This window comes from Acinonyx jubatus, chromosome X (genome assembly GCF_027475565.1).
Source record: "Acinonyx jubatus isolate Ajub_Pintada_27869175 chromosome X, VMU_Ajub_asm_v1.0, whole genome shotgun sequence".
Classification (NCBI taxonomy): domain Eukaryota; kingdom Metazoa; phylum Chordata; class Mammalia; order Carnivora; family Felidae; genus Acinonyx; species Acinonyx jubatus.
The window spans coordinates 25,091,412-25,110,651 of NC_069389.1; the positions used below are offsets into that span (position 1 = coordinate 25,091,412).

The window sequence follows — 19,240 nt, forward strand, 5'->3', positions numbered from 1 at the left end:
GTGAACTAGACTATTCAAGCAGCATCTTTGTTAGGAAAGAGAAGGACCACTGTTTGTGGATGATTAGCTTATTTCTCAGTTAATAAACATCAAGGGCTGGGGGGTGGGGTGGATCCTGGACAAAGCCGGTATTGGGACCAAGAATGATAAACCTTCAGTTTTTATCATTCATGTTGAACTAATCATGAGGGCCAAAGCTCTCGCTTTAATTATACGTGGACCTAGTCAATGGAAGTCCTTTACCTGCCTTATTGAAATTTTCACTTGTTTTGCAGCTAACTGTTAAATTCTTGATCAACACCTTTAACTTGTATTTCCGTGTTCTACTACTCAACATACGTAACCCACTTGTAAATGTGAGTGGGATGATTAAATGTATTCTGAGTAATATAAACTTTGTCTGCAGGAGGGTTTCTTAATCTTGCCACGACTGACTGTTTGGACTTGGGTAATTCTTTGCTGTGGGGGTCGGTCATATGCACTGTAGAATGTTTAGCAGCATCCCCAGCCTCCACCCGTTAGATGCCAACACTACCTTCCCTAGTTGGACAACTAAAACTGTTTCCAAATATGGCCAAATATCCCCAGGTAACAAAATTGCCACCGGTTGAGAACCACTGACTGACAGAAGAACAGGTATTTTCATCTTAAAAAACCTTCAAGATTATACCCAATGTGGTTGTGCTACTAAACTCAAGAGTATGCCACTTGGGGTGCATCAAATTGAACACAACCCAAGGAAATGTCTAATGCAAAGAGCTTTTTGCTATTTGTTACAAGTAAGGAGACAGCTCTCAAAGCACTGCCTCCTTGTGGAGTTGGCACAGAAAGCGTTTATTTGGTGTATTAGGGAGTGGGAGCAGGAAGCTTACCTTGGCACATTTTGGCTCAATTGTGCATACCTAGCATGTCAACATGATAGTGTATACATCGTGTGTTCAAAAAATGGCCAAAAAAACTGCCCACAGGAGGAGATCTTAGTGTTATAATGAATGGAAGTTAACCTCAGGTCAGCTTGGGGGGGGGGGGGGGGGGCTTCTGCACATGTCCTGAGTTTCCATCCTGCTCAGACTGCTTCCCATAAGAGGCCATCAGGTGAGACACACCTGGCAAGGCACAGTTGGGTGTCTCCTTGCAAAACAAAACACACTCCTTCCCTGCTTTTGTTCCTTCTCCTCCTCCCTTCTGCTGATAGCTTTTAGCTCTCTTATTTGAGTAACTTCCTGCTGCATCCCACCTAACAGTTGGGTGTTTCTTATACCATTGGAATTCACAAAAATTAGGTTCCTTGTGTTTCCACTCCTTGAGAGTCAACTAGAAGTCTGTAGAGCAGCCCTTCACAGTCTTTTTTTGTTGTTACTGTGCTACTGATTGAAACATCATAGCCACTAACTCAAGAAATGAGTAGGTGATCCCTGGGGCACCACCCAGTCCACTGCCCCTTCCTAAGGAATCCCAAGGGGGCTGGACAAATCAAAAGCGTATCTCCTGACTGAGTCTGCCAATGCTTTTGTGGAACAAACTTGGATAAATTCACTGCAAGAGAAGCCAATAACTCAAGAGATGAGGGTTTGGAAAAAAGAGAGAAATTTACTTTGGTGCCAGCAGTTGAGGCAAGTGGCTGGCTCAAACCTTACCAAACGAACTCTCTGCCAAGAAGATGGTCGCCTAGAGTTTTGTAGGGAGAGTTTAGAAGGAGTGCATACAAGAGAGTGGGCAGAGAGCACGTGATCATAGGTGGGGGTCAGTATGTGTTCAGCCCATGATGATGGGCAGGGAAGAGGACTTGGGGGTTGTGGTCTGCTATGCATTCCATTGTTATCAGGGCTTTTCTGGCTTGGTGGATGGAATGTTCTGATCACTGGAAAACACCTTCATCAAGGCCTCAAGAAAGTGTGATAAGAAATAAGAACAAGGGGCTTCAGTTAGAGCATGATGTCAGCAGTCTGGTCTATTTCCGGTTCTAACTTTTAGGGTCTGTAGTTAATCAAGAGGGCTTGCTGAGAATTGCAGTCTTTATAGTACGTACAAATCACCTAGAGAGTTTGCTAAAAAGTGGTATGAATTCATTAGTCCAGGGTGGGACTCAAGATTTGAATTTCAAACGAGTTCCTTATTGATGTTGATGCTGCTGGTCTGTGGACTGCACTTGGCCTACCAAGGTCTTTGCCTAGACAATAGGTCCTCCAATAAACTTGGTAGCATCTTACAGGTAAAGAGCAACTAGCTCTCTTGAGTTCACTGTTTCCATGAGAGAGAAATGAAAAAGGAACACAGCCAGTCAGTGGGATTAATTCCAACTAATTGCCTCATTCTTCTTACACGGTCAACACCTTTGAACCTATTTGAACATTAGTGCATTGCCCTCACACTCTACTCTTAATGAGGTTACTTGCCTCACCTATTCAATGAAACTGTGCTTTATAGAACACATTTGCCACTTGGAGAGATGTCTGAGAGGGCACTCTCTTCAAGTGTTAAATAATTAACCTCTTGAACCAGAAGGGCCCTCATTGTTGGACACGATTCTTATATATCCCTTTTGTAAAGAGAGAATCTACCTAGGAATATGTCTTAGCAACATGTATGTGCGTATATACATGTATTTCAGCCTATGCAAACAAGCTATACACACAGTGTTCGTTTGATGCAAGTAGCAATTACCAAGGAGGAACAAGGTATATGATGGGGCAGCAAATAACACGAATTTTCTGTTTTGGACACTTGTATTCAGCTAAATCTCGATTATGTCCAGTAAAGAAGGGCATACATAGTATAAGCATTGAGGGGCGCCTGGGTGGCTCAGTCAGTTAGGCATCTGACTCTTGATCTTGGCTCAGGTCTTGATGTCAGGGTCGTGAGTTCAAGCCCCACAACAGACTCCACACTGGGGATGGAGCCTACTTAAAAAAAAAAAAAAGAATTGAACCTCCACATATGATTGGCCAATGATAAAACTGTGAAACAGACAAAGAAAAATTTGGGTGAATAGTAGCCACATGTTCAAAAGTTCGACTTATTTTAACAGGCATCTGTCTCTAGCAGGTAATAGAGGTTATAAATCAGAAGTAAACTTGAAAGGGAATCCACTGGCCCTCAGATCTTTGTGTTAGAAAATCTTTACAGTACACACAAACAGGCAGTTTAAAAAACAATAATTCCATTTAAAGTATATGTGAACAGAGGTCAAAATCACAATAACTTATTCATAGCCACTGCCCACCAACACACTACTCCCTCTTCCTTCTCAGCACCACCTTGATGTTCTCATTATTTCTAGGTCAAAACAACCTGTTGACTGACGATGTTTCATATCCTGATCAAAATCTCATTCACTGCAGGCTGCTTAGAGATGATTCATATAATGCCACTGTATGAAAAAACAACAAATCATCCCCATTCACCAAATAGGTATGGGCAAAGCTGTGGGCAAAGCCCTGGGTTAGGTGTCTTTAGTAGTTGAGTCACTGCTGCCAGAGGGGTGTCTGCCCCCATCCTGGGACATGAAAGCAACGTTTCTGGGAAGAGGGAGATGGCTGTGCATTTTTATGGCTGTGAATTCTTGTACTCAGTTGAGCAATGGCACAACTGGGTCATAAAATGCAAGGTATAACTTCTAATAATCAGTTCCTGTATATCGAACTTTGACAACCAGGTCAGTAAAGTGAGAAATTAGACATGACACATAAAAAATGCTAACTACTCTCTCAGGCCATATAATAGGAAAAAATGTGTTGATTTCCAATAAATTACCATGGAAACCTATATTAGATTTGAGTGTCGAGGACTACATTTGCCAGCTATAAGAAATATGTTAGTTGTTGGTCTCTACTTTTAGGGCCCATTTACTATTATTAGTATGTGTTCTATGAAGATGAATGTATCTGGAGATTGATTTCTCTAAATTAAAAATGGACATTTAAATGCTGTTGTTAGGGAGGAAGAATTTCCTTTACCCTTCAAGGTCCTTCTAGCCGGCCTAAGAATCAAAGTGACATGAGACAGATAAACAGGAAAAAAAATCAAATTTAATATTTAAAATGGGGAATCCACACAGACATGAACTTCCAAAGACAGTGAGGCAACCTGACATTTATAGGAGCTAAAGGGGGGGGGGGGGGGTAGGTGTCTGAGGATACAAAGGGGAGAAAGACCATTAGCAGCAAGGTGAAAGGAGAGGTTTGGAAAGCAAAGCTTGCCCTGTTATGCAGATAAGTTTCTTATCTTAGTTAAGGAGGAATCTCTTTTAATAACTCTCCTCCTGGTACCAGCAGGCAGTCAAGGGGGGAGGTAAAGAGCTTTTCCTGAATGTGATGGGTTTTGATTGCTTTTTAACTCAAAATAATGTTCATGCCAAAGAGGTCCATTTTGGGGTGGCCTGTACTTGGCCCCTACACTATTAAAACAGATTTTAGGGGCGCCTGTGTGGCTCAGTCGGTTAAGTGTCTGACCTTGGCCCAGGTCATGATCTCACGGTTCGTGGGTTCGAGCCCCGCGTCAGGCTCCGTGGTTCGTGGGTTCGAGCCCCACGACAGCTCAGAGCCTGGATCTGGCTTCGGACTCTGTGTCTCCCTCTCTCTCTGCCTCTCTCTCTTTCTCAAAAATAAATAAACTTTTAGGGAAAAAAAAACAGATTTTATTTTTACTTCACACACAAAAAAATCCAGTGGTATCTTTAAGAAAACGCAAAAAGGTCAGTTTCAAAACCCCCCAAAGAATCATTACCATGTATATGAATGAAGATTTACTGAAAAGAAATTGTGAACTGTGATGGAAAAACAGACTATTTCTTGAGAATGTTTTGGTTTTGACTCTTTACTTGTATGTGACCTAAAGCAAGTCTCTTTGTGCCATTGTTCTTCATTTTTGTCGTTTGTAAACTAATTGCCCTTAAGCTGCAGTGAAAGAATCTTGTAAGAACATATGTAACCCTGGGTGACTGATAGTACATTATTAACCCATTTGTCAGATCTTACAGATTCTGTGAGTTTGGAGTCTTTGTACCTCAGTTTGCAAATCTTGAAAGCGAAATGAACTGTTTTCTCTTCCTAGAGATGTTTTTATGGTTTTAAGTGTTTGTAAAGTTGACGCATATTTTTATTTTTTATTTTTTTTAAGTTTTATTTTTGAGACAGAGAGCATGAGTGGGGGATGGACAGAGAGAGAGGGGAACAGAGGATTAGAAGGGCTCCATGCCACCACCAGTGGGGAGCCCCTTTGGGGGCTCGAACCCAGGAACCATGAGATTAAGACCTGAGCTGCAGTCAGACACTTAACCACCTGAGCCACCCAGGCGCCCCCGTTGACTTATAATTTTAGATGACTAGTTCCTGTAACTGAAAAATAGAAATTACAATTCCTTAAGGTATGCAATTGCAGTTCAGAGTACTGACCAGTAATGGTTGCCAAATTCATGGAAACTAAACTGGAAGAGACTATTATCAAAGCTTAAAGAATGACCCATAAATTGCCTCACTTAAATCAATTTGGAATTCTAATTCTAGTATGTAATGTAAAATGAGTAGGACTTGAAAACTATCATCCCACACTTTCAGGGCAATGACTCACAACAGCTTGGGTATCAGTCAAGTTTTCCCCTCTTCCTTTCTAGGTTCTTTGGCTGGTCTCATAATTACATTGACAGAAAACTGATTCAAAGGAGAAAACCAAATTTAATTTCATACGTCCCAGAGCCCCACAGAAATAGGAGACTCAAAGGCAGTTGGCCAATTGAGGCTTACATGCCTTCCTGAGTTCAGGAATGATTTAGGGGCCTGGAGCTTCAAAGGGGAGGAAGGCAATTCACAGGAAGGTAAGAAGAGTAGATATTTGGTAGTCAGATGTTTGTCCTGCCATGCCAGTTAAATCTTTCTGTTAATAAGTTGTGTCAGGTAGTAGAGCTCTTTCTGGTCTAGGCCCCCTTTGTCAATTCTTTTAGGCTAAGGAGAGGTAAATGTTGTTTCTGAGTCTGCTGGGTCTTAATGGCCTTCAACTCAACATAATCCACACTCACATTTTGGGGTGACATGTTCTCTTCCCCTTTAGGTACATTTCTAATGTTCCCCAAATGAACCAGTATGTGTATATCATTTAGACATGTCAGTATTGAAAGTAGCTCAAGGACTACATTAAAGGTATCACAACAAAATCCCATGTTGGCTATCTGCTTGTGTAGGCTCCTATCACTGGCAACTCTGTAGTCACATAAAAATTGATCATCTTGAGGGGCCCCTGGGTGAACACTTAATCAGTCGGTTAAGTGTTCGACCTTGGCTTAGGTCGTGTTCTCACAGTTTGTGAGTTCAAGCCCCACATTTGGCTCTCTGTTGTCAACACAGACAGCACAGAGACCACTTCACATCCTCTGTGCCCCTTTCTCTTTGCCCCTCCCCTTCTCTCTCTCTCTCTCTCTCAAAAATAAATAAACATTAGAAGAAATTTTAAAAAATTGTTAATATTCAAATGTATTTTCACCTGTTAACTACTTACATACTAGTTTAGGTTTCTCATCTGTAAATAAATGCAATTAGAGTAAGTGAAATTTGAAATCTTATTATCCTTTTATGATTTTCATTGAGCATGTTGTATAGAGGCAGGGAAAAAAATAAGAAAAAAATAAATCTATTTTGGTACAGCCACTGAAAAATTTTAAAGTGCTTACAGGAAACCGATCATTCATCTTTTTGCTCTAAAATCAAGTGGGGCGCCTGGGTGGCTCAGTCAGTTAAGCGTCCGACTTCAGCCAGGTCACGATCTCGCGGTCCGTGAGTTCGAGCCCCGCGTCGGGCTCTGGGCTGATGGCTCAGAGCCTGGAGCCTGTTTCCAATTCTGTGTCTCCCTCTCTCTCTGCCCCTCCCCCATTCATGCTCTGTCTCTCTCTGTCCCAAAAACAAATAAACGTTGAAAAAAAATTTTTTTTTAAATAAAAAAATAAAATCAAGTTATTTACACATTTTAAAAGTATATTAAAACCTATTTCCTTCAATGTCCACTCTTGTTCTCCCTTTATGTCTGTTAGAAAACATCGTCTGGGGGGCACATTTACTTCTATATTACTTTCTCAAGCCATTGGTAATTTTCATGCACCAAAAATCTATACGTAGAGCAAGACAGTAAGATAATGGCTTAGTCTTTGTGAAGCAGGTCCATGTTACTGCCATTTTGGTGAAAGTGAATTCATTAGTGAGGACAGGCCCTTCATATATCCCAACTACACGGGCCACTAAACTCTATAAGTCATTCACTTTATTCTCAACGTCACTGTGGTTTAAGGAGCTACTTACTGTTCCCTTAGGAGGAATCAAGGAATGGTAGATCCTGCTGCCAGTAGTACCCAAACTTTGCCTGTTTCTTTGTAGACTATTAATGGGAGAAGAAAAAAGAAACATAAACAAGTGTTCATAAATTCTTGACTCTCTCTCTTTACAGAACAGGGCAAACTTACCACTATTTCTCGTAGCACTTTTATGTTTTCAGAAAACAGAGAGCCATCAAAAAGATTCAAGAGAGATAAGAAATGGAATTTTCTGTTACTTCTGTTGAGGGAAATAAACCAGCATATGGTTTGATTATTGTTTTTGCCTTAATAGTCTCTAGCTGTGTGGAGTCACCAAGATTTTGAATGAAACTTGTCTCATCAGAGAAACAGTTTTTGCCACACACATTTTGTTCTAACACTTTCAATAATTAGGAAATACATTAAAACACTAAAGGAAGAAAATTGTAATAATAACAAAATTCTGAAGCTGATCAACGCATCCCATTTCGTATATTGCGACGCGTTTAGTCTTTACATACGTAAAATATTTTATAAATCTATTTCCAACAATCGAATATACTACAAATCCTAGTTTGTTTGTTTTTTTCAGAAGGGCTCAATGTGTCTGTAGAAAACATGGCTCCTTCTACTGGTTCTGTAAGCAGTCCAGATGTTCTGGTTCTTTGGCCAATGCAAAGCATTCCCAGTGGAAGACCAAAGTGCTCTAACTGCGACAGCATGTCCTCTGGTGGAGGACAGCTTTCAGGATAAACACTGCAGCCCTTAACAAACAGGAGTAAAATGGCAATGCCACCTTCACGCTGACAATTTTCTCTTGAGAGATGTGTTCGAACATTCCATCTGTGCCTGTCTGTTTGTATGACACGTTGAGAAGGAAACTCCTAGTAGAGAGAAAGCAAATACTTTTTCTTCGAAGAGGTTTTCCTTTAGGCAGCTGTGAAATCTGACACCTTGATAAACAGTGGCCCCGTCTTCTAAGCTGGTCACCTGAGGCCCATTTTGCTCTTTATTCTAGCAGTCCCTTTCTTCTTTGTCTGATTTCTCCTCATCATACTCAATCTTATGAGACCTAAGATGAAGGAGTCCCCGTGTGAATACTTTATATGTTTGCGTGTGTGTACAGATACATAAATGTTCTGTGTACATCCCAAATGGTGGTCCTTAGCCAGACCTGTTTCAAAGACTGCTTTTATAACCAAAGGGGAAATGTTTTCAGCGATAAAGCTCTATCTGTGTTAGTAATGCCACATTGTGCTTTCTGCAAATATGTCAGTTTTCCACAGGGGAGAATCATTGTCCTATTTTTCTGACCTAATTTTGGGAAGCCTGGTTTAATTGATACCACGAATCCTTCAAATAAATACGTATTGACGAGGTACACCCTAGTTGCTTTGAAAAGAAAACAAAAGATAAACCATGTTCTAGCTGAGAAATCAAAACATGCAGTTGATTACTACCATCCATCACACCATACATTTGCTTTCTCTGTACTTCACCCCAAATGACTTGCCAAAAACCTCTGCACTTTGCTACATCCTGCACTTTGCTGCAAAGTGTCCGACCCCCATTCCTAAAATCTCCCAACACAAACACAAACACCCTGAGTGACCTGCTCACCTGACCTGCGGTTACGCTGCTTATAGTAGAGCATTTCTTACACGTATATAAAAGGCCGACAGAGTGAAACTTAAGTGCACAATGGGTGTTGGCTTTTATTATTGTGTTATTAAATATCTAAGTATATGCCAGACTCTGCAACTAGACATGAGTTCCTTTAAGGCAAGAAGCTTATTTTATCCATCACTTTGTCACTAGAACTCAAAGTACTACCCCTGGTACATTTAAGACACTTATTAAAGCGGGGTGTCTGGGTGGCTCAGTCGGTTAAGCATCTGACTTCGTTTCAGGTCATGATCTCATGGTTTGTGAGTTCCAGGCTCGCCTCGGGCTCTTTGCTCACAGCTCAGAGCCTGGAGCCTGCTTTGGATTCTGTCTGTCTGTCCGTCTGTCTTTCTCTCTCTCTCTCTCTCTCTCTCTCTCAAAAATAAATAAACATTAAAAAACTTTTAAGGCACTTATTAAATGAAGAGAGAGTGAAAGAATGAATGAATGAGTGAAAAGAAAACAATTGGATCACAATATCAAAGATGGAATGATTGATTGATTTCTAAATGCCAAGTGCACACAAACCTTCCTTGTCCTGTAAGTCTGTACAAGACTGTATGGTCATTGGATTTATGAATGAGAGAACATTTCTATATTTGTATTATTTAGTTGACCACTTTTGTATAGAATGATATTTTATTACCAAATTAATAGAATGCATATTAGTAATTCTCCCTCTTCAGTTGCTTGAACTTCATGACATGTTGGCTGGGAAACTGGCTCACAAAGATATTCTGGGAATTTCAGAGTGGGAATGCATAAAAAACTAACTTTTTGTTAGAAAATTGAGTTTGTTACTAATCATCTAGTCACTGATTTATTCAACAGATATTCATTGAGTACCTACTATGTGTCAGATAGTTTCCAAGGCACTTGATCAGTAAAAAAAAAAAATACGGACAAAATAGACCCCCCCCCCAAGAGCATTCTTGCTCTTGAAAGAATTTAAATTCCAATGGGAGACAGATAATAAACAATAATACGTTTATTAATAAGCAAATTAATATTATATCGTGATTAATGCTTTAGCTAAAAATAAAGAAAAATGGATGCAAAGTGTAGTTTGTGATTTGGAATGTGTGCTCAGTAGACCAAATTGAGATGGTGTCATATGTGAAGGAAAAAGGCAAAGGGAGAGGCATACCGAAATCTGGGAGAGGAATATGCCAATCAGAGGGAACAGCTACAGCAGAGTCCTAAGGTAAAACAATTGTCTGTAATGTAAAACCATAAATAAAACTAAACAACATAATGCAATATAGTAAGTCACCACAAAAGCTACAGAAAATCCATTTTCTGAGGAGACGAATCACTTCTGGAAAAGTGCCATTCAAAATCTTAGCCTTGCCTTGCAGGATTGGTAGGGTTTTGATAAGTGGAAAGGGGAAACTCTATGTCAGTCCAGAATTGGGAAAACGCATGTCAAATTCAATTCACATTGGAGAGATGATTCCGGCTGGAGGTTAATTAGCTGCTTCAATTAAAGGAGTGAAGGGCCGTGAATGCCAACATAAGGGTTTTGGACTTTTTTCCAAGAGCATTGTAGAGCGACCAAGAATTACTGAAGAAAATTTCAAAGCAAGGGCACGTTTCCGGAAGATTACATTGAAGGCTTTGCACAGATTAGAATGACTGTAAATAATAAAACTTCCAGTCAAGACTGTTCAACGCAGAACACACTCTAATTACAGTAACACTTGAGATAATATGATCTTACCATTTGTCTTTTATTTTTTAACATTTGATTTTGAAAACAAAAATACTGGACAGTACAGAAACACTGCAAGAGTGGCAAAATAAATTTCCACATATCCTCCTCGACTAGATTCACCAGACATCGTGACTAAATTCTTCCGTGTGAATCTTCTAAACACAAGGATGTCTCCCTACTTAACCACAGTATAGTTATCAAAATTCAGGAAAATTGAAAACGGTAGAAAGCTATTTCTAAAATACCGTCTTTATTTCCTTTTAAAAGATTGTTGCAGAAATACTCTTCTACTGTATTTCCCATCCAGGATTCCATATTGCATGTTGTTGGTCAAGTCTCCTTACTGTCCTTTAATCTGGGATGGTTCCTCAGCCTGTGACTTTCAGGGTGTTGGGAATAAATTTCCTCTGCCCACTGAGGTAACTGGACTAAGCATGAGACAGATTAACAGGAGAATATCAAATTTAGTAGGAGGAATCCCCACAAAAGTGACATTTAAAGACAGTCAGGCGACCCGAGGCTTATGTGACCTCCTGAGCTGGTAAGCGGAGGGGACGAGCTTGGGAAACAAAGGTTGGAAAACAAAGGGGTTTAGAAAACAAAGGTTGTCCTGTTATGCAAATAAATTTCTTAGGTAAAGAGGAGTCTCTGTTAAGAGCTCCCTCCATGGTACAGGATCTCCTTTCCAAGGTCAATTTAGGCAGTTGGGAAAGGTGGAGACCTTTGCAGGCATCTGCTGTGTTTGGATTGCTTTTAACTCGAAATAATCAAGCCAAAGGGCTTGCCCTTGACCCTAACAATGGCTTGGACAGTTTTGAAGAGTAGAAACCAGATTTTTTTTTTGTACAATGTCCCTCAGTTTGGTTTGCCGCATGTGCCCTCCTTTTTTGGATATTTACCTGTTTCTGGCTGGAGTACTATGTAAATGATAATTGTGCCTCCTTAATGCATCACATCAGGAGGTAGGTGATGTCAATTTGTCCCATTGCTGGTGATGTTAATTTGGGCTACTTCCTTAAAGTGGTGTCCATTTTTTGCTAATAAATAATCAGTGAGGAGGTACTTTAAAACAGTGTGAATATCCTCCCTCATCAATCTTTCACCCAATAATTTTAGCATTTGTTGATAATCCTGCCTGAATGAATTATTATTAGGATGGTTGAAACATCGTGATTTGTAATTCTATCATTTCTTCTATTTTTACCTAGTGGCATTCTGCTTTGGCTAAGGGAGACCTTTCTTTTTAATTTATTTGTTCATTAATATGAATTCATGGAATCATGTTTTTTTGATTACTGTCATTATTCATTTTAACTCATCTTTTGATACATACCGCTTATGAATATTCCTTTTACTTCATAGGAAAAAAACACAACACCCTTTCCATCTGGTTGGAAGGAAGAAAAGCACATTTTAAGGGGAGGCTTTAGCTCACTGCGGAAAGAATGATGTATTTTTTTTTCTCTAGTCTTTTGTTTTATTTTTCAATTTTGAAGTTTATTAACATGTAACAATGTGATTCTAATGGCTTCTGGCGTTTAGACTAACTACGCCCTCATGATGGGTTCTAGCCAACAACCATATTTGCATTCTCGATTGGCAGTAAGTAAAAGTTAATGTGATACTTTTGCTGAAAACCTCTCTCCAAAATAACAAGATATACCACTTTGAAGGTAATCTTGTGCCCAGATGTTTGGTTGCACAAATCAACCTGCTAAATTCAGAGACCATTTTCATTTTTATTATTATTGTTATTATTATTATATTATTATTTTGTATATCCTGCCTTGTTCCAAAAAGCACTTTCCAAAAGCAAAACTTCTATCTTTACATACTAGTTTATACCTTCCCCAAAACATTTTCTTGCCATTATGTGAGTAGCAATTCAGCTTCTTAATGCGTTACCCAAAAAAAAAAAAATTATAACTGCTTCTAAATTGCGTTGATGTATTGTAGAATTGAGTTGAATATCTTTGTAGGCTGAGCATAATTATCCTCCTGCCAGGAACAAATAAGTTATACTGCTCCAGAGAAATAAATATGCATATGAATTTATGTGGATGGATAAATCCTTATAAAGTTTAGCTCTTTATAACACAATGAGAGAAGAGGAAATGTACTTGGTGAGGCTAATGAATAAACCGGGATCATTAGATTGTCTATCATGCATTTCCCCCCACAAACTTGCACTTTACTGCATATAAATCAGGGCAGAACATTTGAAAGGACTTTATATAATGAATGAGGCAATGTTAGGCTGAACTATATAAGGAAAAGCCACCTAAAATACTCAGTTATACTTTAAGCAAGATTATGCATATAAATACATATAGAGAAACAAAATGAAAATCCAAGTGAGGAGTTCAAAAATACCTAAAAACTTGGATTTACTTTGTTAACATCTTTACCTCTTCAAAGATACCTAGCAGAAAAAGTTTGCCAACAACAATACCAGGTACTGGCCAGTAGAAAAAAATAGGATCCCAAACTGCACTAGGTAATTGCAGCAAGATTAGTGTAAACCAAATGCATTTATTATTTGCAGTGTAATCCAATGTACTAAGAGATGGCATGCGCTTTATTTTAATTAGCTGTTTCTTTTAAAGGGTTGCTTGGTCCAACTGTCTTGATAAGAAAAAATTGTAGTCATTGCTCAAAATGCTTGTAGCAAATCTAGTTTTAAATTGAAGCAATTTATTCCGAAAGCAGTCTACTACTGCAGCAATAATCAATGTGTTTTCCCCTTGCCCAAACTGGAGCTTTCCAAAGACTATTGTTAATTGCCTGTAACTAAATGACTGCTGGTGCCCTTAAACGTAACTCTTTGGCACTTGTTCATTTGTTGTGTTTAACCAAATGCCAGTTTCCCTTAGGTTTTGCTGAGCAATTTTGCTTTACAATTTTCAATATTCAGTCTCAATCCCTTAAAGGGGGGCAGAGTCTATCATTTTAACAAAATAACACAAAGGCTAAACAGATTCTTAAAAGGTCTGCACTTTCTCTTTCCATCTTCTGATGTTGAATTGTGCTGAAATGGAATCTTTTTATTTTTTAAATGCTGCCACTCCAGGCAACTTGAACTGGAGCTGAAAAGCAGATCCCATTTCAAAGGGAAAATGACATTTGCTGGGGCAACACCTTTCACATTGCAATGTAAGGATACAATACAGCAGTGGGCCCAAAATCATTTCTTTTAACTGTAACAGGATTTAACCCCTAGTAATTTTGTCTTCACCCAATGGATAAGCCATAATGGGTGGCACTCATATTAATGAATGCGTCCAGCTTGGAGCAAAAGAATGTGGAAACTAAATCTAATACACCCTTTTGGCTGGGGGAGAGTTTACACAGGGCATATAAACCAGTGTGAAAAACTTAAATGAAAATTTTTTAACCTCTCCCATTTATACTATGAAGGGCACGTAAGTTACTCTTGCATAAAAACAATGTAGTAACCGAGGAACAGGCACCGTTGTGTGCACCGTGGCGAAAGACCCATTTCTTCTCTGACTTCCGAGGACATTGTAAGAACACCATGCTTCTGAATGTAATACTACAGAAGTATCTGAAGGAAATTTGAGATACTCTCCGGATCCCAGGACAAATTCGCTCCTTGAAAATGCCGTGTCTTTGGACCTGGTTTTGGTGTCCCTATTATTAGTAAATGACTATCCTCTGGCTCAGAAGGCTTATTCTTGCTTATTGCTCATACTCTAGGTATATATAACTTCCCATATGTTTGTAACTTAAAGTATACATTCATGTGACAGTAGACCATTTCTGTAATTGCTAAGCACCATCAACCCCGCTGGCTTTTTCTCATTACATTTCAGACAATACTATTGATTGGCCTATGAAATAGTATATTTGAGGTAGTGTATATAATTATTTGACTGGCCCTAGACTTCTAGCAATGGGAATAATTCACATTTCGGCAGTGACTTCTCTAAAAATAGGAAGGACTTACTTTCATATAATTTTTCTCTAATTTTGCATATTCAGTGTTAAAGGTCTTAAAGAAGTGTGTAAAGACCAGTCTCATAAATACCATCCAAAGAAAATGAGAATTCCGCTTATTAGAGTAATAAGATTCTGTTTCAGGCACAGTTTTGGATTGTTTTGAAAGGTGTTCGACTAGATATGGGGTGAAGCATGCCAGTTGCCCAGGCCTGGTGCCATGTCTCTAGAATCCACAAGTGCGCTTGGAGCCAACATAGAACCATTCCTGACCTGGGCGGATACCTGCCAAAGCAGCTGTCCTGACTCCAGCTTTCTTTTACAGCTTCTCCCCACCTAAGCCTTGAGTTAGAATTTATAATGAGGGGCGCCTGGGTGGCGCAGTCGGTTAAGCGTCCGACTTCAGCCAGGTCACGATCTCGCGGTCCGGGAGTTCGAGCTCCGCGTCGGGCTCTGGGCTGATGGCTCAGAGCCTGGAGCCTGTTTCCGATTCTGTGTCTCCCTCTCTCTGCCCCTCCCCTGTTCATGCTCTGTCTCTCTCTGTCCCCAAAATAAATAAACGTTGAAAAAAAAATTTTTTTAAAAAAAGAATTTATAATGACTATTTTTTTTCAAAATATCAAAGTTGTGAAGAATGGAAGTGTGATTAACGTAAGGTGAAGTGCATGGATGGTAGGTGTTCCGTTCATTGCATTCTGACAATTATATGCTGGTATATCCATACCTCAAAAGAGCTACAGAATGTTTCAGAATGTTTCGTCTACCCCAGAAAGTTTCCCGTTGCCCCCTTCCAATACATTTTCCCATCACTTATCCACAAAGCATCCATTTTGTGATTTCTACCACGGTGGTTTATTTTGGCCTGCTCTTGTACTTCATTTAGACAGAATTATACAGAAGATACTACTTTGTGTCTGGCTTCCTTCACCTAACATAATTTTGTGAGATTCACTCTTGTTGCATGTGTCTGTAGTTTATTCTTTTTACTGCTGAGTGTATTCTGTCATATGGAGGGACAGCAGTCTGTTCAATGTCTCCTGTTAATCACCCTTTGGGTCGTTTTCAGTCACGGCCACCATGAATAAGATTGCTCTGAACACTCTTGAACAAGTCTTCTTGTGGATATCTGCTTATATTTCCGTGGGTGAATACATAGGAGTGCACTTGCTAGTCATAGGGTAGATTCCTAAGCTAACTTTATTAGAAACCACCCCAAATTTTCTAATATAGTGGTACCATTGGGCTTTGCCATCAGCACCGTTTGAGAGTGCAAGTTAAGCGTTCTCCGTTATTTTCCCCTGTCTTTTCTCGTGCAAGCATTTTAGAGTGATAAATTGTGTCTAATGCGTTAAAATAGAAAACAGAGTGAATCGGAAAAGAAACCACAGTTCAAATGTGTATCTCTTCCATCGTATCCAGTACAATTTAAATCAGATGATTTTGGTATACAAATTAGCCTGTGGGCATAAGTTAGTTTTCTGCAGGTTTCTGTGTATATGGTGGAGTTAACTCATATACTGAGAGAACCAGGCCCAATGCGTCCCACGGAATTACCTACCCACTTATCCTTTCTGTTCGCACAGGGATGGGACAACATCCTGAGGAGCTTTTTGTATTTCATTCCTGGTACTTTTGTAGTAGTATCTTGTGTAGGTCCTCACAAGATTCAGCATGTAAAGGTGTCTGATATTTATAAGTACAAAATATAAAAATTTCCAGGAGGCTCGTTTTGGCATTTCCCTTTTCATATTCATTTAGACTCTGAAAGATTTAATAACTCGTTTTCTTTTTCTTCCTTAAATTCATAAAGTCCAATCACTTCTAATAAGGTTGTCTTCTATTTTCCATTTAATTTTAATAACGAGCATCAGAATACACTTGATTAAACAGCAGTTATATATGTTTTCTGATTAAACTGTTGAATTGAAAATGAAGGACTACATAATGAAAAATATGGCTGAGTTCTGTAATTATCCCAGGAAAAGTCACATCACACGCAAACACACGTGCACACACGTGCACAAACACAAAATGTTCTGGTGAGAAAATGATGTCCGTGTTTTCAAGTTATTTATCCCTGATAGGGCCCTGTACTCCTGATTATTTCACCCCCTTTTTGAGATCTCAGGAGTGATCTTGTAACACAAGAGTAGTTGTTACTCAAGCCATAGATTATTTTAAGGTTTTCACTGTAAGCCTACATTTCCTCTGCTCTGAAATTAGGTAACCCATCGATGAATTTTAAAGTAAAGCATCAAAAATACCATTACTTTAGAGCCATCATTTCAGGAATTTTCATATCTAATGGTAATTAAGGAAACCAGCACTTTTCAACGTAGTCATCGACAATAGTGAACCATGGCTCCCCATCAGTAACGTGTGTACCGTGTTGATCAAGACGGCAGGCATACGTAGGCACGTCAAGTGAACTTCATAGTCTGTGCATTCTGGCTTAATGTTTAAAAGCCGGTAGCCTTCGTTTTGTTACAATGTGTATGGGCTCTAACGGGGAAGAAAAGAAGTGAATATTCTATCCCCAGAAATGCCTGATAATTGTTAATGTAATATGGATATTCAAGAGGAAAAAGAGAACATGTACGTGGCAAGAGAATCCCTCTTTTGGGTAGAATGTAGCAAACTGCCTAGTAAAAGGGGAAAGAGAAGAAAAGAAAATTCTCTAAATGGCTTAGTGAAAGGAAAATACTACCGACATAGTCTGGTGTGACATCCACGAGGGGGCCGGCTCTCTGAGCCCAAGTATTCAGCCGCCAATACTGTGGCAGGCCACACTGGCACGACTATTCAGGAGGCGGCAGGCAGTATTCCTCAGGTGGTCCACCCACCCCTCTATGTCATAGGCCACACTGCCCTTCGGGAACTGCGTTGTTGGAACCCTTACGTCCCCTCAGCCCCAACCCCTAGGTGATAGCACAGGTGAGAAAGGTCAAGATTCACATTGGGTGAGTTCGGGAGCCTTCCTGACTTAAGCGCTTCATATCCACAGGAACCGATATTTCTTTGATCAACCCCACAAGCATAATTTGCGGGGTTCCCCCAAGGGATATGCTTATATGTGTTACTGTACTCAGGCAAGCCCAAGATTATCGTTTCCAAACCGGTATTTCTAGTTTCTTTCCGTCCAATGCCGTCTCCCATTTTTACCATAAACGATGTCGCTTAGCAACACAGTTACCACAGACCACCTTATCTGGTTACCAAGGAAACAGACCTAGAAAGGTCCCATTTTCATGCAGAAGGGGAAGGGGTTGTGTTAATCCGTCACCTACATCTGGTCTCATCCACAGAACCGTGAAATCAACTTGAGTTTGTGGCTTGGAATGTGAACGTGGTATAATTCCCTTTGGTGATTTGTTGTTGTTGTTGTTGTCCCCAGAGTTGATGTACACAGTTGAACTTGCTGGAGGGCTTGGTGCTATCCTTTTGCTGCTTGTTTGTCTGGTGACCATCTACAAGTGTTACAAGATAGAAATCATGCTCTTCTACAGGAATCATTTTGGGGCCGAGGAGCTGGATGGAGGTAAGATGAGTTCCCTCTTCTGATGTTCTCCCCGGATGTGCTTCTTTGTTTCCTGCCTTTGTTGTATTGAGAGGCAAGAAAAGTTACCGCAAAGCCCCTGGCAGCAGTTCTTCTCATCTTTCAGGCTTGTTTGTAAATTCATCTTTCACGTGGAACTCTACGTGTGATGCTTTGGAGCCAATAGGCAATTTCCTCTGCAAATGGTAAAGCAACACCTACCCTTTTTAGAATCCTATTCCAAATAGCACTTGCAAATGACAGACGCTGATTGCCACGCTACCCGTGTTCGTCTTCTCTCACCTTGTAATCAGCCCTGAAAGGCCAGCTTTGCTTTCCTACAGGCAAGGAGTGCCTCTTTGAATTGTGTTCCCTAGCCCAGTGGTTTGAACGGCATCTCAATTTGTTCCTTATTTAGACTGACCAGTTGTAATAAGCTGTGTTGAACAGTTTAGAATGCATAGCAGTCTTTCCAGTCCTGTTTGTGTAGCTATATTTAGACAGACTGATTTTTCTCCCAAGTGTGGACCAACAGATAATAATGTGCGCAAGCACATTGTTTTCTACCAGTTTTACTCAAATTGGACAAGTAAATGTTGTTTACATAGAAAGCGTAATTATTATTTACCCCTTCTGGCCAGTCGTGAATTCCGTGTGCCCTCTAAGAGGAATTTGGGGTCCTTCACATGGAGGTCCATAAACCACCCATTAGAGGACTGAAGATTTCTTTCGTTTTTGTCACTTGAAAATGATTCACACATGAGGTAAATTTGCAGTAGAGGAAGCATATGCAAACTGCCATACACAGGGCAGATGGCCACGGTTTCTTGCTCATATTTATCGACTTTTTTTCACTGTCAATTTTGCCCCGAGTGGCACAAAGGAAAATGAAGGGACCTTTCCAGAATCCTCTAGAATAAATCCACAGGTAGAATTGTGGATTGTCAGACTTGGGAAGAGGAAGTTTGTTCAGTCTCTATTTTACCTTCTTCCCTCTCCATGGGGTGAAGTCTGTGCCGCAGCACGACTGGGTTTTTTAAATTCGTAACTGTTGATTTGCCTCTTGGTTTCTGCCTTTCTCGCCTTCGTATGC

At 39.9% G+C, this 19,240-nt stretch overlaps 1 protein-coding gene across 1 annotated transcript in view; it reads left to right on the plus strand.

The window, feature by feature from the left end:
• Nucleotides 1–19,240, plus strand: part of IL1RAPL1 (interleukin 1 receptor accessory protein like 1) — a 1,339,829-nt gene that overhangs the window by 1,291,356 nt on the left and 29,233 nt on the right. Inside the window, exon 9 of the mRNA XM_053202213.1 lies at nt 18,007–18,150. Within this exon, the coding sequence (XP_053058188.1) occupies nt 18,007–18,150 (144 nt within the window). The remainder of the gene's footprint in view (nt 1–18,006; nt 18,151–19,240) is intronic.